Raw genomic sequence first — 27920 nt, 5'->3', positions numbered from 1 at the left:
ATTACTTTAGTCACAGGGTGGCAAATCTGTGAAATTTGTTGCCATGAGCGGCTGTTGAGGCCAGTCAGTATTTAAGGCAGAGATAGATAGGTTCTTGATTAGCCAGGGCATCAAAGGTTATGGGGAGAAGGCAGGGGAGTGGGGATGACTGGAAGAATTGGATCAGTCCATGATTGAATGGTGGAGCAGACTCGATGGGCTGAATGGCCTACTTCTGCTCCTATATCTTATGGTCTTATTAGAGGACAGGTGCTACATTGCTTTGTAAATGCATTTTACAACTATTTTCACATTTTACCGTCTCATTTTCTAAATTTAAAATGTATTGAAGTAGGATTTTGAGTTGATCTACAAAACATTGCATCATGTCAAATCAAAAGAAAAGTTCCAAAACTGGTCAACAATTTGCTAAAAATTAAAACCAAACTTGAGGCAGTTTGTAATTACCCACACTAACTTTCCTCAGATGCAATGTACTGTATTTTACCTAACCAACTCACCCAATTTGATGTAGAAAATTGGAAGGTCACCTGTTTTCAATGAATTCATAAGAATAAATATCCTCTCCTCTCTGTCAGGTCTAACAGTATGGAAGATTTTTAACAGACCAAACCAAAATGAAGACAAAAGAGGATTTGAGACAAATCAATTCAATGATAATAGATGAGCACTACTCTGGGGAAGGGTACAAGGCCATCTCAAAGGCACTGGACATGCCTCTGTGCAATCACTTGTTAACTAAATAAAAGCAGAAAAATATGAAACCACAGCCACAATGCCTAGGTCCCTCTAAACCCCGGGTCCACGGCCCCCTCGTTTGATAGTATTGGCCCATAGTGTAAAATAGGTTGGGAATCCCTGCTCTAAACTTAGTCACGGGAGAGGAATGGCACTTGTAAGAGAGGCTACTGTGAATGCCAACAGTCACTCTGAGTGAGTGGCAGAAGTCAGTGGTTTCAACTGGAGATGAAGTTCATGGCTACACAATCTCTAAGGCCTTGCACAAAACGGGTATTTATGGAAGAGTGGCAAGGAAGAAGCCCTGGCTAAAAAAAAAGTACATCCTTGCCTGTAAAGACTTTGTAAGCATCGCTTAGAAGATACTGACTGTAAAGATGTGGAAGAAGGTCTTGTGGTCGGATGAGACTAAAGTGGAATTTTTAGCCTCAACACTAAATGGTACATGTGGCATAAATCTAATGCTTCACATCAGCCAGGTAACACCATCCCTACCATAGTGTATGGTGGAGGTAGCATCATGCTATGGGGATGCTTTTCAGCAGTAGGGACTGGAAATCTGGTCAGGAATTTTGATGAGAAGATGAATGCTGCCAAATACAGAGAGATTCAGGATAAAAACCTGCCAGAAAGCATAAACTAGGGAAGAAGTTAGTCTTTTCACAGGACAACAACCCAAAGCACACTGCCAGGGCAAGCACGGAGTGGTTCAAATGAATAAAATTGATGTCCTTGAGTGACCATATCCCAATCGAATATTTCTGGTAAGATCTTGAGATTGCTTTTCACTGATGCTCCTTAACTAAGCTAGCACAGTTTGAGCAAGTCTTTCATGCTTTACAATTTTCCATTTTTTTGTGGGGAAAAAAGGGAGAATGTGATATTTAAATAAACATTTTCAATTAAATTGATCAAAATCGTTGGTTGTAATACTTATTTATGTGAACAAAGGGTTGGGAGCTAAATATTTTTACAGGGAGCTAAATATTTTTATTAGTAACTGCATAAGATTGGACAAACTTGTTTTTCCCCCTCCCCCTCTGGAGTTCTAGAGGATGAAGGGAGATAGGATAGAAATGTATAATATCATGAGAGGCACAGATAGAGTAGACAAGTCGGTATCTTTTTCTCGGAATCGAAATGTCTAATACCTGACAGCATGACTTAATGTGAGAGCAGTTAAGTCCAACGGTGTGTGGGGCAAGTCTTTTTTTTAAACTGAGTGCCTGGTGACGACAGATAATATTCGTTCAAGGGACTCTGAGCTGGGAAGTTGACTATGCAGTGAATGTAAGGATGTGGACATTCTGCACAAACAAAGGACCGGCTGCACCCGGTACCGCGCGCGGAACCGCCGATCACCTATCACGACACTAACACGCCCGCGCACAGCGCATAGAAGTCACAGGACGAGGCGGGGTCTGCCCGGAGACATCTTAGAGTGAACTCGTCAGCCATGACATCATGAACAAGGTGGGTCTTACGCGGTGACGAAAAAGAAAGATGGCGGTGGTGCGCAGTGAGTGAGCGGGTAGTGGGTCACCGTGAAGTCCGAGAGGAATCTCGCGGAGGTGGGGGTGTGGTAGGGGGCCCTCGGTATACCGTGACTGTAGCAGGTCGGTCTTCGGCCAGGGGTAAGGGGCGGGGGGTGTGAGGTCTGATTCCGTTCCCTATTCCTCTGACCTCTTCTCCTAACCCTTACCCGACCCTCTATCCCTTTATCTAGATATCGCTGCTCTGCTGAAGAAGGCGTGGGCAAAGGAGCCGGTAATCGTCACCTCGTTCGCAATCGGCATCGTTGGTGAGTGGGGTGGGTAGGGGATAGAGGTTGGGATAGGGTGGGGGGGGTAAGGGGGATAGAGGTTGGGATGGGAGTGTGGGGGGTAGTAGGTAGAGGGGTGGGGTTGAGTGGTGTTGGGAGTAGAGGTCGAGGTTGGGATGGGGAGTGGGGGTAAGGGATAGAGGGTGGGGTTAGCAGGTGGGGGAGGTGGAAGGGGCAGCGAGTGATGATGGGAAGGTCATGTAACGTCCATGTGTTCTGGTTTCAGCTTTACTGACGCCACTGGTGAGCCCCATTGCCGAATACCAGACTCGGCTGAATCGTGCTGTACCTTTCCAGTACCCAGGTAGAACTGCTCCCAATCATTTGTACTATGTGTGGGATATTTTTCCTGCACCACACACTATAACCCTTCTGTCCACCCAACAACAGACAGGTAGATTAGACACAGTAAAACACATTTATCTCTTCAAACCTGCTATACCAATTAGTATCATGGCAAATGTAACTGAATTCCACATTACTGTCAGCCTACGTAAACTTACACCCCTTGCTTTTTAAGAATTGACAAACCTCTGCATTCCTTTCAAGAAAAGTTCCAAAGATTCATAGAGAGAAGCTATCATGTTTTATCTCTGTTTTAACTGGGCAGCCCCCTATTGTTAAGCAGTGAACATAGTTCTCCGTTCTTCCAGCTAACAGGTGTAGGGAATGTTGGCTGTCGAGATATTGAGGCCTTGGTTAAGGAAAAAAATGGGAGGTGGATAGCAGGTAGGAACAAATGAGATGCTGATGAAGTACAAGAAATGCATGAGAACACTTAAGACTAGAAGTGCCGAGATAGCCTGCTTCCGTGCTATAATTGTTATATGGTTATATGGTTAAAGAAATCAAGAGAGCTAAAAGGTGTGAGGTTGCCCCGCCAGACAAAGTGAACCAGGGATTCCACAGGTATGTTGAGAGCAAAAGATTGCAAAGGACAAAAGTGGTCTTCTGGAAGATCAGAATGGTGATCTATGTGTGGAGCTAAAAGATATGGGGAAGATCTTAAAAATAGATTTTTTTGCATTTGTATTTACTTGGAAGAGACAGCCACAGAATCTATAGAAGGGAGGCAAAGGAGCAGCGAGGTATAGTGGAGCCCATACAGATTACAAAGGAGGTGGCATTTGCTGTTTTAAGGCAAATTAGGGTGGATAAATCCCCAGGGCCTGATAAGGTGTTCCCTCAGACACAGGGAGGCAAGTGCAGAAATTGTAGGAGCCCTAGCATAGATATTTAAATCATCCTCAGCGACAAGTGAGGTACCAGAGGATTAGAGGATAGCTAGTGTTGTTCCGCTGTTCAAGAAAGGCTGTAAAGTTAAATCAGGAAATTATAGGCCAGTGAATCTGACATCAGTACTGTGAAGTATTCTAAGGGACCAGATATGAGTATTTGGATAGACATGGAGTGATTAGGGATAGTCAGCATGGCAGTAGTGTCCAACTAATCTTTAGAGTTCTTCGAGGAAGTTACCAGGAAAGTTGATGAAGGCAAGGCAGTGGATGTTGTCTACATGGGCATTTGACAAGGTCCAGTGAGGGAGGTTGCTTAAGGAGGTTCAGTCACTCATCATTCCAGATTGGGGAGTAAATTGGATTAGACATTAGCTTTGTAGGAGAAGGCAGAAAGTGGTGGTAGGTGGTTGCCTCTCTGACTGGAGGCCTGTGACTAGTGGAGTGCTGCAGGGATCAGTGCTGGGTCCATTGTTGTTTGTCATCTGTATCAATGATCTGGATGATAATGGTAAATCAGCAAATTTGCAGATAACACCAAGATTGAGTGTAGTGGACAGCGAGGAAGGCCATCAAAGCTTGCAGTGGGATTTGGACCAGCTGGAAAAATTGGCTGAAAAATGGCAGTTGCAACTTAATGCAGACAAGTGCGAGATGTTGCACGTCAGTAGGACCAACCAGGGTAAGTCTTACACAGTGAATGGTAGGGCACTGAGGAGTGCAGTAGAACAAAGGGATCTGGGAATACAGGTTCATAACTAATTGAAAGTGGTGTCACAGGTGGAGAGGGTCGTAAACTGGGGGACCTGTGTCATAAGGAAAGATTTAATAGGTTAGGACTATATTCCTTGGAACGTAGAAAATTGAGGGGAGGTTTGATAGAAGTATACTAAATTATGAGGTGTATAGCTAGGGTAAATGCAGGCTTTTTCCACTGAGGTTGGGTGGGACTACAATTAGAGGTCATGGATTGACAGTGAAAGGTGAAAAGTTTTAAGGGGAACACAAAGGGAAACTTCTTCACTTAGAAGGTAGTGAGTGTGGAATGAGCTCTCAGTGCAAGTGGTACAGGCAAGCTTGACTTCAAAGTTGAAGGGAAGTTTAGGTACATGGATGGTAGGGTCATGGAGGGCTTGTAGCCTGGGTGCATGTTGATGGGAGTAGGCAATTTAAATGATTTGCATGGGCTAGATGGGCTTCTGTGCTGTACTTTTCTACAACTCAGAACATCCTCCCCACATCCTGCCAACACGTCTCAGGATCTCGTGTTTCAATCAAACCCCCTCCTACTCTTCTCAACCCCAGCCTAGCCTGCCCCCACCTTCCTTAAGGCTTACCCATCTGTTGCAGATTTTGGTCAAATAAACCTCATCTGAAACACTTGAAATTCATTGATGTCCTTTCTTTAATAAGGAAACAGGCTGTTCACAGTACTTCAATTGCCTTGTATAGCTGAAACTTGACCTCCTGCTTGCATACTCAGTTCCCCCAGCAGTAAACATAACATTGTGTTAGCTTTTTGTTACTTGCTGCAGCCACAGCCACATCCAAGTCTGCACATCATCAGTGACAGTCCCATATCCCTCTGTGCTGGCAGACATCTGCAGTTGCTCACTGTAGACATACTGTACTCCACTTCCCAAGTCTTTGTCCCTTCACAAAACTAGTTGCTGTCCCTGTATCAGCATTACAGTCCACTTCACAATTTCCCTGTCTTTGTTCATCCACAAATTTTACCTCCGATCTCTTCATCCAATGCATTTCTAAATCATGAAAGGTCAAGGCCCCACTATGCCACACCACTCAAATAGTGCCTAATATAAAATAATCCATTCTGCTTACTCCATTTCCTGTTAGCTACTCAATTTTGAATTTATTACTGATCTCTTACACCATGATTGTTTATTTTCTGCAATAACTTTATGCCTCTATCAAATATCTCCAGAAATCCAAGAGTCAGTGTTATACTGCACATAAACAGGCCCTTCCTGCCAACTAAGATGTCTATCCAAGCTAGTTGCATTTGCCTGTGTTTGGCCTCTAGTTTAAATTTTCTATCCACATACCCGTCTATGGTTGCATTATAATTTTAAGCATCTTTACAGCTTCCCCTGGCAGCTTGTATACTCATAGTTCTCTCTATAAAAATGTTTTCTCTCAGATCCCTTCCAAATTTTAGATTATTCTACCTTGAGAAAACATTGTAACCATCCACCACCCTATCTATGCCCTTCATGACTTTATAAGCATCTCTTCCCTTCCTCCCCCAAAGCCTCTTACAGTGCCAGCCTATCCAGTCTTTTCTCATAACTCAGGACCTCTAGTCACAAACATCATGAACTTGTGGACTCTCTCCAACTTAATCACTTAAAAAAAATGGTATAGCAACAAGAGTTATACATAATACTCCAAATGTGACTTAACCAACAGTTTGTATGATTGTGTAGTACATTCCCTTTATCCATTATAATTTACCTCTTCAAAGAACAGCAGTAGATTGGTCAAACTTAATTTTCTTTTCACTAAACAATGGTAACTGTCTGATCTCTAATCTCTGGGGGTACAAAACGGTTGGGTGAAACTAGATCTAGATGTCATGGGTGAAATGTGAAAAGTTCAAGGGTAACTCAAGGGAAAACTTCTTCACTCAGAGGGTAGTGAGAATGTGAAATGAACTGCCAGTGGAAGTGGGTTTGCTTTCAATGTTTAAGGGAAGTTTGGTTATGTCAATGGAGTAGGTAGAATAATAGTTTGGCATTGACTAGATGGACCAAAGGGCCTGTTTCTGTGCTGTACTTTTCTTTGACTCAACACTAATTTAGCTGACAGCCTTCACTGTAACACTGATACTCCCTACTTGCTCACTGTGACACTGATGTACCACATATTACTCAGTAGAATTCAATCTTCCAAAATTGCTCTGAGCCAATCTGTTGTTTATGTTTAATTCTCTCCTCTCAGTCACTGCTTTGTTTGTTTTATGCAGTTCCTGTACGGGATGATGGGAGCATGCCCAATATTCCATCCCACCCCAGTGAGAAAATTGGACCTTCCCTCGAATGGATGAAGAAACTTTGAGATGAGGATGGAATTAGTTTGTGTGTGACTGAGAAACAAAGTGCAAAAATAAAAGTCATGTTCAAAATGCTTTTGAGTTCCTTTTTACACTTTCAGAGGGTTTCTATTTGTACCAAAGGTATAGGGAGAGGAAATCAGAGGCCAGAAATGTACAATCTTATAACTAGCATCATGGTAGCATAGCTTTACAACACTAATAACCCAGGTTCAGTTCTGTTAGGAGTTTGCATGTTCTCCACCTGACAGTGTGGATTTCCTCCGGGTGCTCCGGTTTCCTCCCACAGTTCAAAGATGTACCAGTTGGTAGGTTAATGGTCATAAATTCTCCCATGATTAGGCTGGGATTAAATCAGGGGTTGTGGTGTGGTTCTAAGGGCCAGAAGGGCCTGTTCCACGCTGCATTTCAATGAATAAATAAAATAAATATTTTGCATTACCTAATGGCTGTGAAGCAGATTTTCAGTGGATAGTGTATAAAGTATGGTAGCTTTTGTTGTTTGTGCAAGGTGGTTGTGTCTAATGAGGAAATAATCCAGAAGTGAAGGTTGCAGATGCTTGAATCTAGGGGAAAAAAATCTGAAAGAGGAATTCATGGGTCAGATAGCATCTATGGGAGGAAAGGAATTGTGGCTGATTTGAGATGAAACCCTGCATTAGGGCCTGGTGCAGAGATTCAACCCAAAAAAATCGACAGATCCTTTTCCACCTACAGATTGGCTCTGACCCAGAGTTCTAACTTCAGATGGTTTAATAACTCAGAATTGAAAGAGGTAATTCCAGGGATGATGAAACCCTATTTACTATTTTCCAAATGTCCTCGTAGTGAATGAGGGAGTTAGATATGGCCCTTGTGGCTAAAGGGATCGGGGGTATGGAGGGAAGGCTGGTACAGGGTTCTGAGTTGCATGATCAGCCATGATCATACTGAATGGTGGTGCAGGATCGAAGGGCTGAATGGCCTACTCCAGCACCTATTTTCTATGTTTCTATGACCCCCAATAAGGAAGAAAACTAGATTTGCTTGAATCTTTCATAAAAGATGTGATCTCAAACCACAGATAAACATACATTTAAGAATGGACAAATAATACTGAGTTGACCAACTGAGGAGAAAAGCAAAGTTTGGATAATTCAGAATGCATTTGAAAAGGTTGGAAAAGTTTGACCACATGGAATTATGTGTAATTGACGAGGGTATTTTAGCTGTTGAGCAGACAAGAAAAAGTAGTCGTGATTGGGTCCTTCTCAGATTGGCAGACTGTGATTCATGGCATGGCATGGCAGGGATCAGTGCCGAGTATCACAATTTAGATTAATAATTTGTTTGAGGAAACTACAAGTAACATTTCCAGAATTGTTCATGATGCAACTTAGTGGGAGTAAAAGTCATGGTGAGGATGCAGAGTGCTTCAGGGAATATAGACAAATGAGTGGCAACAATATGGCAGATTGTGTACAAGGTGGAAAAAAATGAGTTATCACTTCATAAATGCACATCACTGAACTGGGTGTCAGATGGGGAAAGTCCAGGAGACTCCCAGCCTCCCACATCTCCGCCAGGTGCGTCGAGTTGCAGCTCCTTAGGGACTGTGTTAGGGAACTAGAGATGCAGCTTGATGACCTTCGCCTGGTCAGGGAGAGTGAGGAGGTGATAGATAGGAGCTATAGGCAGGTAGTCACACTGGGGCCTCAGGAGACAGGTAAGTGGGTAGCAGTCAGGAGAGGGAAGGGCAGGAGTCAGAGGCAAGAGAGCACCCCGGTGGATGTACCCCTTGACAATAAATACTCCTGCTTGAGTACTGTTGGGGGAAGCAACAGTGGCCACACGTCTGGCACAGAGTCTGGCCCTGTGGCTCAGAAAGGTAGGGAAAGGTAGAGGATGGCTGCGGTGATAGGGGACTTTTGCCTCCCAGGTGCCAGGGTCTGGGATATTTCTGATCACGTCCACGATATCCTGAAGTATGAAGGTGAACAGCCAGAGGTCGTGGTACACATTGGTACCAACGACATAGGTAGGAAAAGGGAGGAGGTCCTGAAAGCAGACTACAGGGAGTTAGGAAGGAAGCTGAGAAGCAGGATCACAAGGGTAGTAATCTCAGGATTACTGCCTGTGCCACGTGACAGTGAGCATAGGAATAGAGTGAGGTGGAGGACAAATGTGTAGCTGAGGGATTGGAGCAGGGGGCAAGGATTCTGATTTCTGGATCATTGGGACCTCTTTTGGGGCAGATGTGACCTGTACAAAAAGGATGGGTTGCATTTGAATCCGAGGGGGACTAATTCCTGGCAGGGAGGTTTGCTAAGGCTATTGGGGAGAGTTTAAACTAGAATTGCTGGGGGGTGGGAAAGTAGAGAAAACTTGTAGGCAGCATGAGATAGAGAGGTGATAGAGAAGGGATACACTCAGACTGATGGTTTGGGATGTCTATTTTAACGCAAGGAGTATCATGAACAAAGTGGATGAACTGAGAGCCTGGACCAGTACTTGGAACTATGATGTTGTGGCCATTACAGAGACTTGGGTGGCTCAGGTACAGGAATAGCTACTTAAGAGTGCCAGGCTTTAAAATGTTTCAGAAAGGACAGGGAAGGGAGCAAAAGAGATGGGGGTGTGGCACTGCTGATCAGAGATAGTGTCACGGCTGCAGAAAAGGACCAAGTCCTGGAGGGATTGTCTACTGATTCTCTGTGGGTGAAAGTTAGGAACAGCAAGGGGTCAATAACTCTCCTGAGCATTATATATACACACACCACCCAACAGTAACAGGGACATCGAGGAGCAGATAGGGAGACAGATTCTGGAACAGTGCAATAATAACAGGGTTGTTATGATGGTGGATTTTAATTTCCCCAATACTGATTAACATCTCCCTAGAGCAAGGGGTTTAGATGGGGTAGAATTTGTTAGGTGTGTTCAGGAAGGTTTCCTGACACATTATGTAGATAAGCTTACAAGAGGCGAGGCAGTACTTGGTCTGGGATTAGGAAATGAACCTGGTCAGGTGTCAGGTCTCTTAGTGGGAGAGCATTTTGGAGATAGTGATCACAATTCTATCTCCTTTACCATAACATTGGAGAGGGATAGGAACAGGCAAGTTAGGAAAGCATTTAATTGGAGTAAAGGAAATAAGAAGCCATCAAACAGGAACTTGGAAGCATAAATTGGGAGATGTTCTCAGGGAAATGTATGGCAGAAATGTAGCAAACGTTCAGGGGATATTTGCGTGGCGTTCTGCATAGGTGCATTCCACTGAGACGGAAAGGATGGCAGGGTACAGGAACCATGGTGTACAAAGGCTGTTGTAAATCTAGTCAAGAAGAAAAGCTTACGAAAGGTTAAAAAAACTAGGTAATGATAGAGATCTAGAAAATTATAAGGCTAGCAGGAAGGAGTTTAAGAATGAAATTAGGAGAGCCAGAAGGGGCCATGAGAAGGTCTTGGTGAGCAGGATTAAGGAAAACCCCAAGGCATTCTACAAGTATGTGAAGAGCAAGAGGTTAAGATGTGAGAGAATAGGATCAATCAAGTGTATCATGGAAAAGTGTGCATGGAATGGAAGAAATAGCAGAGGTACTTAATGAATACTCTGCTTCAGTATTCACTACGGAAAAGGACCTTGGCGATTGTAGGGATGACTTACAGCAGACTGAAAAGCCTGAGCATATATACATTGAGGAGGAGGATATGCTGGATCTTTTGAAAAGCATCAAGTTGGATAAGTCACTGTGACCGGATGGCATATACCCCAGGCTACTGTGGGAAGCGAGGGAGGAGATTGCTGAGCCTCTGGCAATGATCTTTGCATCATCAATGACGAGGATTGGAGGGTTGCAGATGTTGTTCCCTTATTCAAGTAAGGGAGTAGAGATAGCCCAGGAAATTATAGACCAGTGAGTCTTACTTCAGTGGTTGGTAAGTTGATGGAGAAGATCCTAAAAGGCAAGATTTATGGACATTTGGGGATGCATAATATTATTAGGAATAGTCAGCATGGCTTTGTCAAAGGCAGGTCGTGCCTTACAACTGACTTTTTTTTTTGACGGATGTGACTAAACACATTGATGATGGTAGGGCAGTAGATGTAGCGTATATGGATTTCAGCAAGGCATTTGACAAGGTACCCCATGGAAGGCTTATTGAGAAAGTAAGGAGGCATCAGATCCAAGTGGACCTTCCTTTGTGGATCCAGAATTGGCTTGCCCACATAAGGCAAAGAGTGGTTGTAGACAGGTCATATTCTGCATGGAGGTCAGTGACCAGTGGTGTGCCTCAGGGATCTGTTCTGGGACCCCTGCTCTTCGTAATTTTTATAAAATGACCTGGATGAGGAAGTAGAGGGATGGGTTAGTAAATTTGCTGATGCCACAAAGGTTGGGGGGTGCTGTGGATAGTGTGGAGGGCTGTTGGAGGTTACAGTGGGACACTGACAGGATGCAAAACTGGGCTGAGAAGTGGCAGATGGAGTCAACCCAGATAAGTGTGAGGTGGTTCATTTTGGTAGGTCAAATATGATGGCAGGATATCGTATCAATGGCAAGACTCTTGGCAGTGTGGAGGATCAGAGGGATCTTGGGGTCCGAGTCCACAGGACACCCAAAGCTGCTGCGCAGATTGACTGTGTGGTAAGGCGGCATATGGTGCATTTGCTGTCACCAACCGTGGGATTGAATTCAAGAGCTGAGAGGTAATGTTGCAGCTATATAGGACCCTGGTCAGACCCCACTTGGAGTACTGTGCTCATTTCTGGTCACCTCACTACAGGAAAGATGTGTAAACTATAGAAAGGGTGCAGAGGAGATTTACAAGGATGTTGCCTGGATTGGGAGCATGCCTGATGAGAATAGGTTGAGTGAATTCGGCCTTTTTTCCTTGGAGAGATGGAGGATGAGAGATGACCAGGTAGAGGTGTATAAGACGTTGAGAGGCATTGATCGTGTGGATAGTCAGAGGCTTTTTCCCCCCCAGACTGAAATGCCTAACACAAGAGGGCACAGTTTTAAGGTGGTTGGAAGTAGGTACAGAGGGGATGTCAGGGGTAAGTCTTTTTTTTATTGACGCAGATAGTGGTGAGTGTATGGAATGGGCTGCCAGCAACGGTGGTGGAGGTGGATACAATAGGGTCTTTTAAGAGACACACATCAAAGTTGCTGGTGAACGCAGCAGGCCAGGCAGCATCTCTAGGAAGAGGTACAGTCAACGTTTCAGGCCGAGACCCTTCGTCAGGACTAACTGAAAGAAGAGATAGTAAGAGATTTGAAAGTGGGAGGGGGAGGGGGAGATCTGAAATGATAGGAGAAGACAGGAGGGGGAGGGATGGAGCCAAGAGCTGGACAGGTGATTGGCAAAAGGGTTATGAGAGGATCATGGGACAGGAGGCCTAAGGAGAAAAGGGGGGGGGGGGAGAGAAGAGTCCAGAGGATGGGCAAGGGGTATCATCAGAAGGACAGAGGGAGAAAAAGGAAAGAGAGAAAAAGAATGTGTATGAATAAATAAATAATGGATGGGGTACGAGGGGGAGGTGGGGCATTAGCGGAAGTTAGAGAAGTCAATGTTCATGCCATCAGGTTGGAGGCTACCCAGACGGAATACAAGGTGTTGTTCCTCCAACCTGAGTGTGGCTTCATCTTTACAGTCGAGGAGGCCATGGACAGACATATCAGAATGGGAATGGGACGTGGAATTAAAATGTGTGGCCACTGGGAGATCCTGCTTTCTCTGGCGGACAGAGCGTAAGTGTTCAGCAAAACAATCTCCCAGTCTGCGTCGGGTCTCGCCAATGTATAGTAGGCCACATCGGGAGCACCGGACGCAGTATATCACCCCAGCTGACTCACAGGTGAAGTGTTGCCTCACCTGGAAGGATTGTCTGGGGCCCTGAATGGTAGTGAGGGAGGAAGTGTAAAGGCATGTGTAGCACTTGTTCCGCTTACAAGGATAAATGCCAGGAGGGAGATCGGTGGGGAGGGATGTGGGGGACGAATGGACAAGGGAGTCACGTAGGGAGCGATCCCTGTGGAAAGCGGGGGTGGGGGGGAGAGAGAGATGTGCTTAGTGGTGGGATCCCGTTGGAGGTGGCGGAAGTTACGGAGAGTTAGATGTTGGACTCGGAGACTGGTGGGGTGGTAGGTGAGGACAAGGGGAACCCTATTCCTAGTGGGGTGGCAGGAGGATGGAGTGAGAGCAGATGTGCGTGAAATGGGGAAGATGTGTTTGAGAGCAGAGTTGATGGTGATGGAAGGGAAGCCCCTTTCTTTTAAAAAAAAAAGGACATCTCCCTTGTCCTGGAATGAAAAGCCTCATCCTGAGAGCAGATGCAGCGGAGACGGAATTGTGAGAAGGGAATGGCATTTTTGCAAGAGACAGGGTGAGAAGAGAAATAGCCCAGGTAGCTGTGAGAGTCAGTAGGCTTATAGTAGAAAAACTGTCTCCAGAGATAGAGACAGAAAGATCTAGAAAGGGGAGGGAGGTGTCGGAAATGGACCAGGTAAACTTGAGGGCAGGGTGAAAGTTGGAGGCAAAGTTAATAAAGTCAATGAGCTCAGCATGCGTGCAGGAAGCAGCGCCAATGCAGTCGATGTAGCGAAGGAAAAGTGGGGGACAGATACCAGAATAGGTTTGGAACATAGATTGTTCCACAAAGCCAACAAAAAAGCAGGCATAGCTAGGACCCATACAGGTGCCTATGGCTACACCTTTAGTTTGGAGGAAGTGGGAGGAGCCAAAGGAGAAATTATTAAGAGTAAGGACTAATTCTACTAGACGAAGCAGGGTGGTGGTGGAGGAGAACTGGTTAGGTCTGGAATCCAAAAAGAAGCGGAGAGCTTTGAGACCTTCCTGATGGGGGATGGAAGTATATAGGGACTGGACATCCATGGTGTAAATAAAGCGGTGGGGGCCAGGGAACTTAAAATCATCAAAAAGTTTCAGAGCGTGAGAAAGTGTCACGAACATAGGTAGGAAAGGATTGAACAAGGGGGGGATAAAACCGTGTCGAGGTATGCAGAAATGAGTTCAGTGGGGCAGGAGCAAGTTGAGACAATAGGTCTGCCAGGACAGGCAGGTTTGTGGATCTTGGGTAGGAGGTAGAAACGGGAAGTGCGGGGTGTGGGAACTATAAGGTTGGTTTTAAGAGGCTCCTGGATATGTACATGGAGCTCAGAAAAATAGAGAGCTATGGGTAACCTGAGGTAATTTCTAAAGTACATGCTTGGCATAGCATTGTGGGCCGAAGGGCCTGTACTGTGCTGTAAGTTTTCTATGTTTCTATCATTTCAACTGTGACTGGAGAACATTGATGTTCAAAAAGACTTGAGTGTCCTTTGGAACTCAGAGAGACGGCACACAAGAGCAGCAGATAATTTGAATGGAAGAATTTTAGTCATCTTACACATTATGGAGGATCTCAAAAGGTTTACTGCATTGAGCGGTGACTGGTGGGGTACCGCAAGGCTCAGTGCTGGGACCCCAGTTGTTTACAATATATATTAATGACTTGGATGAGGGAATTAAATGCAGCATCTCCAAGTTTGCGGATGACACGAAGCTGGGTGGCAGTGTTAGCTGTGAGGAGGATGCTAAGAGGATGCAGGGTGACTTGGATAGGTTGGGTGAGTGGGCAAATTCATGGCAGATGCAATTTAATGTGGATAAATGTGAAGTTATCCACTTTGGTGGCAAAAATAGGAAAACAGATTATTATCTGAACGGTGGCCGATTAGGAAAAGGGGAGGTGCAATGAGACCTGGGTGTCATTATACACCAGTCATTGAAAGTGGGCATGCAGGTACAGCAGGCAGTGAAAAAGGCGAATGGTATGCTGGCATTCATAGCGAGAGGATTCAAGTACAGGAGCAAGGAGGTACTACTGCAGTTGTACAAGGCCTTGGTGAGACCACACCTGGAGTATTGTGTGCAGTTTTGGTTCCCTAATCTGAGGAAAGACATCCTTGCCATAGAGAGAGTACAAAGAAGGTTCACCAGATTGATTCCTGGGATGGCAGGACTTTCATATGAAGAAAGAATGGATGAACTGGGCTTGTACTCGTTGGAATTTTGAAGATTGAGGGAGGATCTGATTGAAACGTATAAAATCCTAAAGGGATTGGACAGGCTAGATGCAGGAAGATTGTTCCCGATGTTGGGGAAGTCCAGAACGAGGGGTCACAGTTTGAGGATAAAGGGGAAGCCTTTTAGGACCGAGATTAGGAAAAACTTCTTCACACAGAGTGGTGAATCTGTGGAATTCTCTGCCACAGGAAACAGTTGAGGCCAGTTCATTGGCTATATTTAGGAGGGAGTTAGATATGGCCCTTGTGGCTACAGGGATCAGGGGGTATGGAGAGAAGGCTGGTGCAGGGTTCTGAGTTGGATGATCAGCTATGATCATAATAAATGGCGGTGCAGGCTCGAAGGGCCGAATGGCCTACTCCTGCACCTATTTTCTATGTTTCTATGTTTCTATGAAGCAAAATGGAGATTCACCAGTTTGGTTGCTAGGATGTTGGAGAGTCCAAGTTTGCTGAAAGTTAAGAAAATGGAAGGTGACCCAATTGAAAGATAGCAAATATTTACTCAGCTTCAGCAAATGTTGGGAGATTATTGTTTTGGTTAAGGAATTAAGACTGATGGATCAGTCTCAAAATAAAGGGAAGGCCAATTGGACTGAAATAAGGAGATTTGCCTGTGGATGTTTAGGTATTGATAGCAGACAGCAGAAGGCTCAATGGTTTTAGTCCCATTTCTGTTTTAGAGGAAAGAGTGTTGCTCTTACAAAAAGTGGCAGGATGGTAGTGGAAAGCTACAGTTTGAGGTCACAAGAAGGACAGCACCACCCAACAGTACAGTGCTGTAAAGATGCCCATACCCTAGACCAGTATTCACTCAGTGCTTTCCTCTGGTACAATACTGTTCCCTGTGCTGACTCTCTGACAGTACTTTGTCACCCAGCATTTCCCATTAGATAATATGGTTCTCCTCCAGCATTGCATCAGTCCCCCAAGTATTGCTTTTCCAGTTCCTTTAACATTTGGAAATCAACTCCATAACTACCTAGGGTAGAGAATACATTACTCTGTGCTGCTCCCCTGACCTTATTTAACTTTGGAGAAATGGCATATTGCTCATATACAACAAGTCATTTCAGATTTCAACCTTTGTAATGCAGAACAGAAACAACTGCAATAAATATTGAAGAACACAAGATCAAAATACTGGACTTACACTGCCATCTGCTGTTTGCTTGGTACATCAACAAGAACTTAGGAGTTGACCTTGAATATATCTGAAGGCATATTGACTACAGCATAGAAACTGCTACTTTAGCCCAACTGGTTTATACAGACCAAGATGTCCATCCAAGCTAGTATTTTGTACATTTGACCCACATCTTTCAAAACCTTTCCAATCTGTACACCTGTCCAATTGCCTTTTGAGAGTTGATATTGTACCTGCCTCATCCTCTTCCTCTGGCAGCTCATCCCATGTACATACCACCCTCTGTATAAAGAAGTTGTCACTCAAGTTCCTATTAAATCTTTCCCATTTTATCTTATGCCTATACCTTCTCGTTCTGAATTCCCCAACTTTGGGGGAAAAAAGGCTGATCTAATGCCCCCATAATTTTATACACTTTGATAAGATCACCCCTCAGTCTTTTGTGTTTCAAGGAAAACATGTCCTAGCCTGTCTAACCCCTCCTAGTGTCTCTAGTACTGGCAACATCCTTTTAAAATTTTTCTGCACTCTTTCAGTTTAATAACATCTTTCCTATAGCCCAGTGATCAAAACTCAAAGTGTAGCCTCACCAGCATAAGACATGGAGCAGAATTAGGCCATTCAGCCTATCGAGTCTGCTCCACCATTCCATCATGGCTGATCGTGGATCCCACTCAACCCCATACACTTGCCTTCTCGCCATATCCTTTGATGCCCTGACCAATCAGAAAATGATCAACTTCTACCTTAAACATACACACGGTCTTGGCCTCCAGAGTCATCTGTGGCAGAGCACTCCACAGATTCACTACTCTCTGGCTAAAATAAATTCCTCCTTACCTCTGTTCTAAAGGGTCACCTGTGTCCTCTACTTCTGGACACCCCCTCAATAGGAAACATCCTCTCCACATCCACCTTATCTAGTCCTTTAAACATTCGATAGTTCAATGAGATCTTCTGCATTCTTCTAAATTCCAGTGAGTACAGGCTCAAAGCTGCCAAATGCTCCGCACATGTTAACCCCTTCATTCCTAGAATCATCCTCTTGAACCTCCTCTAGGCTTTCTCCAATAACACATCCTTTCTGAGACATGGGGCCCAAATCTTGTCAATATTCCAAGTGTGGCCTAACAAATGTCTTATAAAGTCTCAACATTATCTCCTTGCTTTTATATTCTATTCACCTTGAAATGAAGGTCAATGAAATGAATTGAATCTTGCACAGCTGCATCATAACCTTCCAACTTCTATACTCTATATCCTGACTGATGAAGTTCATTATGCTAAAAGTCTTCTACACCACCTTATCTACCTGTGACTCCACTTTCAGGGAATCATGTACCCGAACATCAGGGTGAACTAGTCTGTCCACAAAGGTGCTTGAACCTTCAGGAGGTGCCTTTAACATTTATAATGTACTTCCACTGTAAATACATACTTCAATGGAATGTCAGACAGAATATTTAAGTAAACAAAATTGTATCTAATGCCATTATAACTTCTGAAATTGCATTGAATTTCCTACTGTTATGATTGTCCTCAAGAGTACAAAAATCTTAATATACTGAGTATGGGGGGCCTCCAAGAAAATGTCTATTTCTCATGATGAGCAAAGACTTTCATATACATTAGCTTGTCCAATGACTTAGTCACATCAGGCCTCAGTGATGTCCACATAGATCACTTCTACCATCTTGCCCTCATCAACCTTCTTAGCCATTTCATCAAAAGATTAAAATCAAGTTCATTGGACCTGATCTCCCACGCACAGTCACACTGATCATCCCTAATCAAGCCTTGCCTTTTCAGATGCATGCAAATATTATCCTTCAGATTCAGATGGCGCCAGTGACCAACGGCGATATCCTCTAGACACTTCATGAAACAACTACTACTTTTAAATAGGTTTCTTCTACTGAACTGTATGCAGTTGGAGCTTGTAGTTTACATTTTGATGTTGTGTTTTTGAGCTGGCTGGACGATCTGTCATCTCCGGGGAAGTTCAGCGAAGTGTGCAGCCTAATGGCGGAACACGAACTCAAGATCTGCTCCATTACTCATTCCCGATTAAAGCATTGAGTAAGATTGAAATTGATGAGGATGAGAGTGGAAGGTGAGCGTGTGTTCACACCATCTGCCTGCATTTGACTGGTTTCCCTCTCGTTCGCTGCTGCTGGAGGAAGACGCAGGAGTCTTGGGTTCATGCTGCAAGGAATGACTGGCAGAACTTGTAGCTGTGGGACTCTTTTTCAGAGGACTCTGCAATTTGATGCTGTGTCTATGGCTTTGGACTCATTTTGGAAAACTCCGCAGTTCATGTTGCATGTGTTTCTGGTTGCTATTTTTTTTTGCTGTTTGCGCGATTTGATTGGGGCGCCTTGGCGCGGACTAGCTCTGCGCCCTGCAGCCAACAAACAACACATCACTAAACCAAACTGAACACTCTTAGACTGTTTGATATTTAGATGTTTGAAATTTGCTTGCTTTTTGCCATTTGCGCAATTTGTTCTTTTTTGCGCATTGGGTGCTTGATGCTTTCTTTGAACGTGTTCCATGGTGTTCTTTGTTTTGTGCCTGCCTGCAAAAAGAACAATCTCAGGATTGTATACTGTATACGTACTTTGAATCCTCTCTAGCAACTTACTACCACAGGTGTTAGGCTTATTGGTCTTTTCTTGCCAGTTTTTCTTCACAACCCTTAAGGGCAACATCAGCTACTCTCCAGTCTTCCAGCACTTCACCCACCACTAATGATGATGTACACATGTCAAGCTAGGGCTCCTGCAATTTCTTCTCAAGCCTCCCACGGTATTCTAATCTCTCTCAACCAGGGTTCCCTACTCCTGCCAGCATTGCCCTTCACACCAACAGGAATATGTTCTTGCTATCTCACTTAAAAGAGTCTCACTTGCCAGAGATCTCTTTGCCCACAAACAACCTACTCCAATCAACCTTTGAAAGCTCCTACTCCAATTTAGAACTTGAACCTGTGGGCCAATTCTGTCTCTTTCCATAACTATTTAAAAAGTAATAATAAAGCTAAATGTGGGCATATCGGTGGCATATGGTTAGTGCGACACTATTACAGCTTGTGGCATTCCAGAGTTCAACCCCAGTGCCGTTCTGTAAGGAATCTCTGTACATCCTCCCCAGGTCCTCCAGTTTCCTTGCAGTCCAAAGACGGACTGGGTAGGGTAAATGGTCATTGTAAATTGTCCCATGATTAGGTTTCAGTTGATTGGATTTGTCAAAGGTTGCTGTGGCAACGTGTCTCAAAGAGCCTATTGCGCACTATAATCACTAAAATAACAAATAATACTTTTAAGGAGCTGAAGAAAGGAATTAGAAAAGCCATGAGGGGCCATTAATAATCTTTGGCAAGCAGGAGTAAAGAGAAGCCCACGATATTCTATACATACATCAAGATAAATAGGAAGGTTGGACCACTCAAGGATAAATGAGTGAACATCTGCTTGGAAGCAGAGGATGCATGCAGGGTCTTAAATGAGTACTTTGCATTGGCATCACAAAGGAGAAGGATATGGAGGACACCAAGATCAGTGTAGTGGATGCTACTATGCTCGGATACTTTGAAATAAAGAGATAGGTGGCTAAGATCCAGGGGCCTGATGGAATACAGTCCAGGTTAATGAAAGCAGCAAGAGATGAGATTGCTGGGGCTTTGACCAAGATTTTTTGTCCTCTCCAGTTAGAGGATTGGCAGATAGCTGATGTTGTTCTTTTATCCAAGAAGGGAAATTCAGGATTCATCATGGAAATTATTGGCTGGTGAGTCTCATGTTAGTGGCAAGGAAGCTATTGGAGAGGATTCTAAAGGATAGAATTTGAGCATTTTGAAGGGAAAGTAGGCCCTTGTTTTTGGGACAGTCAGCTTGGCTTTAGGCTCATCTAGAAGATTCAGAGAGATTTGGCCACTTGGTTTCAAAATTGGATTGCCCATAGAAGACAGAGGGTCTTATTGTTAGGTGTTGAGTCTTATCCTGACTCCAAGTTTGAGACAAGTGGTGTTCCTCAGAAATCTGTCCTAGGCCTCTGCTGCTGTGATTTATATAAATGACCTGGATGAAAAGGTGGATGGGTGCGTTAGCAAGTTCACAGATGATTGAATGGGCACCCAGCACTCTCCCCCTACCACCCCGCACCCCCCCCGCCAGGATTTTACATTGCAGCTTTAAAACTTTGGTCAGTCTGCATCATTATATTCAATTCTGGTTGCCCCACTAAAGGGTGAGGAGGCTCTGGGGAGGGTTCAGAAGAAATTTACCAAGATGCTGCTTGAATTAGATGACATGTATGGGGAGAGTTGAGACAGGCTGAGGTTGTTTTCTCCAGAGCAGCAGAGGCTGAGGGGATACCTGTTAGAAATTTAAAATATCTGAGAGGCATAGACAGACAACTGGTCAATAAAGATGTTTAAAGGGCTCTTAGATAGTCACATGAATATGCAGAGAATGGAGGGGTATGGTCAGCCTCCTCTCACCCAAGCTTGATGAGCCAAAGCCTCTACTGACCACTGAAACACTGGCCACTCTCAATACCTGCCCTTTATTGGCTGATGTACATACTTCATAATTAGCCAATCAGAAGTGGCTCTGCAACCCTGCACTACTGCAGCCCTCTGTTTCAATGTTCTCATCTGCTCACCTTCTTGGATTCAAATTAACAGGAATTTAATGCCAAGGCCCAAAAAGACATGAAACACACCTCTTAGGGCAGGTGTCAAGACTATCCATGGGCCGAGGGAGAGAAAGATAAAGAGTTTGAGGAGCAATTCTCATGCTTGGACCAAGGTAGCAAAAAGCACAGCTACTAATGTCAGAGGCCTTGCAACCCAAACTTCTTGTTGCCTTGGCCAAAGCAGAAAGCAAAGTATGAAATGAAGGCATGCTAGTCTGAAGATGGCAGCAAACACAAAGTGTCTTCACAGCAGTGTAAAAACCAGGCTGAGGATTTATAGTCTACGTTTTACAGTTGGGACGCATAAAGGAACAGCACACACATTGACTCCACACACTACACCCATGTGCAAGCAGACATTGATAGAGGCCATAAATCAAGCTTAAAAGAATAATGTGATTATGAGATAGAAGGAATGAATTAGAGGAGGAAAAATCCATGTGATGTATGCATCCTTTGTAACATGGGTATTGATCACAAGAAAATGCATTAACTGATGTGAAATTTATCCTTGCAGGGTTGCAGTCTTTGTTCCTCACACTGACATGTTGTACATTACCAACATAATGGCAGACTTGATGGGCTAATTGGTACCTGTTGGAATAATTCTATGATTTCCAATCATTAAAGAGTGGATAGCAACGATCAACATCCAGCTGCTAAAAGGTTTTCAAAGTATTTTATTTTGGAATTTTTTGTCACATCATTAAACTGAGTTGCAAATATATTAACAAAAAGACTTTTTCTAAGACTGTACAAATATCTGAAATTAAAAGGGATAAGCAACAGAAAAACATCCACTTAAGACAGCAAGTTACAGTTTTAAATGAAAAATGAAATTAAAAAAATAGACCAGATTTCACACATCCATGCGCGTACACATCCACACGTACAGACACACGTTGCATTTTCCATTCGTTAACACTTCTGGTTGCACAAAGGCTCCTGGTGTCAGGAAGACCATAAAAGGGTACCACCATTGTATGCAATCAGCATGTGCATTTTGCAGAAAAGGCTGCACTGCACTCTATGGTGAAATAAAGACAGGAGATGGGTGAGATGAGAGAAAAGCTCCATTCACAGCAACTAAATGACCAAAGGCAGTACATTAGCCATTACGAACAAAGTGCTGCTCAAAAATGGCTGCCATTTTGACCACCTGTACCTTCTGCTGGTTAATCACTGAGGTAACACCAGCCGCTGGACTTTCACCCCCTCTCCCCTTACCCCCTTTTAAGATGTTAAAAACAGCAGCATAATTGTGATCTTTGTGAAGGTCAAGTTTTGCATGAGCAGAAGTAGCAGAGGGAGAGGGGAGTTATGCAGGTTCACATTCAAATCATTTTTTTAACAATTACATTTAAAAACAAAGCCCCCTGTTCAACACAAATATTGTTGAGGCTGAAAATTAAAAGTTGTTGGTTATGGGTTTCCTCGTAACCCAATGACTGGTCTCTCCAGCCTATGCTCATAATGTTGGCAAACTGCATCAGACAAAATGCTCAAAGCAGAAGTACAAACCTAGTGAGAGAGAAGAAAGGGAATGGCCAGGGAGTAGCAGCTCTTGCTCTGGAGCCATGTTTTGGTTGGGTTAGCATTTACAGATTGAAGCTCTCATCACTTTCCGCCGCATGTAACTGGGTGTCATCAGCATCAGTCATGCTGCTTTCCTGGGACTCATCAGTTCCAGCTGTAAAAACATCACAATTAGTGCTGGTTTTTATTATGTTAATTAGAAACTCTGCAAACATGAACAAACATGGATTGAGAGCTGGGAGGAGTCGTCCATGTCCACATTCCCATATCTGCCTTAAAAATATGCAAAGACCCTGGAACTCTTTTCTCAGGGAGAGCCAAAGTCACTCAAACAAGAGGGAGAACAATCTTCGGCTTATTTATCTTAAATAGGCAATTCTTTGCTTTAAGAATAATCCCCATGATTTGGGGAACACAATAAAGGAAACAGGTGATGTTGCACCAACATGAGGCCAAGATCCAAGATGCTGGAAGCAGCTAGCTACTGGCATGGTCAGTCTTTCTGGAAGTTAACCAGTCAGGATATTGAGCATTGCCTCAGGTTTCCCTCACCACAACTTAAACATCAAATCTCCTGTCCTATTTGGTAGCAGGTATGCAGCCATCTTGGGTCATTCACATATTCTTTCACCTTTATTAAAATTCCACTGCTCACTCTTTAATCCTATGCTTCAAGAGGTGCTTCATGTTGCTATTCCAGCTTCCCTTCCTAGTTCCCTGGTTCTTTCCAAAGATCCTACAACATAGAATATTTAGCTCCTACTCATGCCCAGCATGAGGTTACGTCTCTGTACTAGTTACATCATGCTAATCACAGAAAGACAGTTGTTCAGCTCATCTGCAACACAGCAAAACTCTCCCACTCATCTTTTATTTCATGTCATTTGCCTATATACCCACTTTACATTAATCTGGCTAATTTTCACACCGAAGATTTCTGAAGTTCATTGGTACATTAGTAGTTTAACTGAAAGGAGTCCACAAGACTATATGCAAGGGAGCCAATTCTGAAGTGTAAGCAGCAATGAATGTCACTACTCCCCTTTGAATTCAGTGGATCTAGAACTTAAGCAGACTTAAATGGTACCCTTGACTTACGATAGCTTGTGGCTTTCCAACTGACACCTTTCTGGCCGTTGAATATGTTTTCCATTAAACAGATCAGAAAAGGCAACAGAGCAAAGATGAACATTCATGAAATAGTCCACTCTACTCTCAAGTTCCTGAATGAGCAATGTTACATGGTATATAAACATAACAATATCTTGAGGCCAAGCTTCGGGTGACAGTACCCTACTTTCCACCATTTGGTTAGACCACAGCTGATGTGACTGCAACTTCAACTCCATAGTCCCACCCATTCCCAGTGACTTTTCACAGCTTAAGAATCCATCTAATTGTACCTTAAAAATATCAAAAGCCTCTGCTTTCTTTGTCCTAAGGAAGACTGTTGCAAAGATTCTCAATCCAAAAAGAAAAAAACTTTATCTATTAAATGGAAAACCCCTCACTTTACAAACACACAGCATGTAAACAGACCCTTCAGCCCACAATGTTGTGCCAAACTAATTACAATGCCTTACATTCTCTTACAAGATGAAACAACCTCTCCAAAACCACTTTGTGGATAACCCACCCACTTCAGGTATTGGTAGGCCTTCTCCGAATGAGCATCTATCCTTAAATAAGACCAATCAATGTACACAGTACTCTAGATGTGATCTCACCTATGCTTCTTGTAATTGAAGCACATCCTCTTAGCTTTGGAATTCTACTTCCCCTGTAACAAAGGAGAACATTCTTACCCCATGTATCTCATTTCCTCCTGCACGGATTCCATTTTTCCCTGATCTGGTCCCTTCCCATTTATATCCATTACACTTTGGATACTGTTTGTCACTTAAAGTTTTTAAAAAATTGCCTCATCCCAACTGGCTTATCTTTACTATGGATGCAAACTCCTTCTACAAGTACATCCCATATCACACAGGTCTGAGAGCCCTTCACTTCTTTCTTGGAAGAGGCTCACCCAGTTCCCCTCCACCCACACACAGTCACCCAAATTAACATTCTCACATTGAACAACTTCTCCTTTAACTGCACTGAGCTTCTCCAGATTAAAAGGGAACTTGTACAGACCCAAAGCAGTTTGACAAGAATCACAACATTAAGCCACAGTAGAATATCAAGTAGTCAGCTTAAGAATTGAAGCTTGCAATCATGGAGAGAAGTTGCATGGTCTACTACTACAATCTCTGTACTAAGGCAGCCAAAGAAAAGATTAGACACATGCCCTTCTGGACACAGCAAATCATTTTGCAGTATCGACTACAATCAATACTGCAATGCAGAATTTTACTGTTTTTTTTTTAAAAGTTTAGATTTTATATGCCCATGATTATGGACTTGTAGAATGTATTGCTAGCCTGGAACCCAAGAATGTCTGCAGTGAAACCTCTTTCATAGTATTGCAATCAGTCACCAATACTAACCTGTGTCATACTGATAACCCTCACTATGTTGCCCATCATTTGTTACAGGCTCCTCATCATCTGGTAAGTAACGTTTGTCAATAGCCTCTTTGATCTGGTTGTTGGCTCCTTTTGGATCAAGATCCATGGCCCAGGAGAAATTCATCAGAGCCAAGTGCGTCTGCCCTAATTTCTTATAAACCTGAGGAGAAAAATAACAGTTCTGCTTTCAAGATCAGAAAAAAATGTTACAGTCATTCAAAACTCTTGTAGAAAGAAACAATGGTGCACTTTCATCTTAGTGATGTTAAACAGAGATAACAATAACAATGCGAAGGGAAAAAAGCCATGAAAAAGAAAATCCATCTGAATTAAGATAATGGACAGCAGAGGTCAGTCGCATTGCTGGGGTCAACACCGATACCGAATCAGGAAAAGAATTCATGCAAATACTTTAAATAATTGTTTTTATTTAAAAACAATGAATTTCAATTATCCACAGTTATGTGGGGGGGGGGGGGGGAGAGAGAGAGAGAGAAGAGAAGAGTTGAGCTTATTTAGACTTCTTCCAACCCAGCAAGCAAGCCATTCAACATGAGGAACTACTAAGTAGCCCAGTACTGGCAAGAAAGCAGAGAACCTATGCAGTTACTGAGACATGGGTGACAGAGCTAAGACTGCAACTCAATATTGCAGAGTGTCAAAGTTGCTGTCATGATAGGAGGTAGGCGGTGGGGTGGGGAAAGGAAAGAGATAAAAGAGAGAACACTGCAAGACTATTCAAGGCAACCATCACTGTACAATGAAGGCGGATGTCAGTCATAGAGCATGTAAGCAGGCCATTCAGCCCATCACATCCATGCTAGGCACTGCTGGGAAATCACCCAAGTTAATACTATCTTCTAGCACTTAACCCACATTGGGCAATTCAGGCACTCAGCGACTCTGCTTTCACCACTCTCTGGGCAAATGGTCCCCCTCAAATCACCTCCAAATCTCTTACTCCTCACTCAAAATCTATGTCCTTAACTTTATTTACCTCTGATAAGCAGAGTTCCCTGCAGTTTCTATATCCCTTATAACTTTACATACCAAGAAGCTTCTTGAAGAAAGGCCATATGGATAATGCCCCAAAATTTTGAAGAAGTGATCACTTTGTTGTGATTATACTACAGACCTGCTTGACAGTCAGCAGGAGGCAAGAGGAAATGCATGAGAATAGGGTTGCAGCACTGGATGGTGAGAAGGCAGGTGGATGGGATTGAGTGGGATCCGGGATCAGCCATGATGGAATGGCAGAGCAGACTCGATGAGCTCAATGGCCTAATTCTCAAGTCAAGTCACTTTTTATTGTCATTTCAACCATAACTGCTGGTACAGTACACAGTAAAAATGAGACAACGTTTTTCAAGACCACGGTGCTACATGCTCCTATGTCTTATGGTCTTACTTCAACATCCCCATTAAACTCAGTCACCACAGCCTGAAAGGATTTGATGGGATGGTATATTAAGTACATTTCAGAGGGCTTTTTGTGTCAAAACACTGACAGTCTTACTAAGCATGGGTAATGTCAGACAACCCCAGGATATGAAGCCAAGAAGGTGGATGAAACGTCAGCAGGCAAACCACCTTGTAGAGAGTGATCATAATGTGTTAAGTTTCAAAATAGACATGGAAAAGGATACGGATAGTCCAGAAATTAAGCATCTGAATTAGGGGGAAGACCTATTTCAGCATCTTTAGACAAGGACTGAAAATGTAAACAGGAGCAGAGACTTGAAGGTACATCTATAGAGTGGGAGTTTGTTTTTAAAAAATAAAAGTGCCTTGCATAAATTTTTAAAATCATTATCAAATCTCCCTTTAGCCTCCATCACTCAAGGGAAAAAAAACAGACCCAGTTTATTCAAACACTCCTCACAGCACACACTCTCCAAACCAAGTAGCAATCTGGTAAACCTCCTTCGCATCCTTCCTACAGCTTCCACATACATTCCCATCAGGAGGTGACCAGAATCCATAATTATATGAAGAGATGATGTTGCCAAAAGCAATACTAACATGAAATTGCCTGAAAAATTTGCCTCAATTTTAAAGCATTGTATAGCTACTGTATATCAAACAAAACCTCCATTTCTGCACAAGATTCCCTACATGATAACAAATGAAGTGAACACAATCCATTTTACTGACGTTGATCTAGGATATATTTTCAGCCAGGCATTTCTCCACTCCCCCCCCCCCACCCCAACAGTTCCATCAGATCCACAACATCCAAAGTAGTCGTTTGAACAGATACATTTGTGATTGTACAGTACCCATTTTACAATGCATGGAATATCACCCTGGATTGAAGGTTCAAACCTCTGCAATGGGATGTGAAACAATTTGTGACTTTTAGATTAAGACCATAAGACACAGGGACAGAATTAGGCCACTTGGCCAATTGAGTCTGCTCCACTAACCATGGCTGATCCTTTTTTGCCCTCCTCAGCCCCACTCCTCAGCCTTCTCCCTATAATTTTAGATGTCGTATCCAATCAAGAACCTATCAAGCTCTGCCTTAAATACACCCAATGACCTGCCCTCCACATGCTGCCTGTGGCAACATTCCACAAATTCACCACCCTCTGGCTAAAGAAATTTCTCCGCATCTGTTTTAAATGGATGCCTCTCTATCCTGAGGCTGTGCCCTCTTGTCCTGGACTCCCCCACCATGGGAAACACCTTTCCACATCTGTCTAGGCCTTTCAACATTCAAAAGGTTTCAATGAGATCACCCCTCATCCTTCTAAATTCCAATGAGTACAGGCCCAGAGCCATCAAACGTTCCTCATATGATAACCCTTTCATTCCCTGAATCATCCTTGTGAACCTCCTCTGAACTCTCTCCAATGCCAGCAAATCTTTTCTTAGATGACGAGCCCAAAACTGTTCACATCACATCCCTGCTCTTGTATTCTGGACCTCTTGAAATGAACACTGACATTGCATTTGCCTTCCTCACCACTGACGTGACCTGCCAGTTAACCATTTAGGTGATCTGCACAAGGGCTTCCAAGTCCCTTTGCACCTCAGATTTTTGGATTTTCTCCTCATTTAGAAAATAGTACACACATTTCTAC

At 43.5% G+C, this 27920-nt stretch overlaps 2 protein-coding genes across 6 annotated transcripts in view; one reads left to right on the top strand and one right to left on the bottom strand.

Annotated features, from left to right (window-relative positions):
• Positions 1-27920, bottom strand: part of LOC134340543 (cell division cycle protein 27 homolog) — a 119500-nt gene that overhangs the window by 7833 nt on the left and 83747 nt on the right. For 3 of the 5 annotated variants that reach the window (XM_063037909.1, XM_063037912.1, XM_063037913.1), the window contains one exon: positions 24814-24994. In XM_063037909.1, coding sequence (XP_062893979.1) covers positions 24814-24994 — 181 coding nt within the window. The other 2 variants (XM_063037910.1, XM_063037911.1) reach the window with 2 other exon arrangements.
• Positions 2198-6942, top strand: ndufa3 (NADH:ubiquinone oxidoreductase subunit A3). The gene is made up of 4 exons (XM_063037326.1): positions 2198-2257; positions 2465-2539; positions 2787-2864; positions 6782-6942. The coding sequence occupies exons 1-4, from the start codon at positions 2242-2244 to the stop codon at positions 6871-6873; spliced, it is 261 nt and encodes an 86-aa protein (XP_062893396.1). The 5' UTR covers positions 2198-2241; the 3' UTR covers positions 6874-6942.

Source organism: Mobula hypostoma, chromosome X1, assembly GCF_963921235.1.
Source record: "Mobula hypostoma chromosome X1, sMobHyp1.1, whole genome shotgun sequence".
NCBI classification, from domain to species: domain Eukaryota; kingdom Metazoa; phylum Chordata; class Chondrichthyes; order Myliobatiformes; family Myliobatidae; genus Mobula; species Mobula hypostoma.
This window is presented reverse-complemented; position numbering and strand designations above follow the sequence as displayed.

Excerpts from the sequence above, each read along its gene's own strand:
- ndufa3 (XM_063037326.1), top strand. Across the intron at positions 2,540-2,786 it reads GTTCGCAATCGGCATCGTTG|CTTTACTGACGCCACTGGTG; the intron begins GTGAGTGGGGTG and ends TTCTGGTTTCAG. Across the intron at positions 2,865-6,781 it reads TGTACCTTTCCAGTACCCAG|TTCCTGTACGGGATGATGGG; the intron begins GTAGAACTGCTC and ends TGTTTTATGCAG.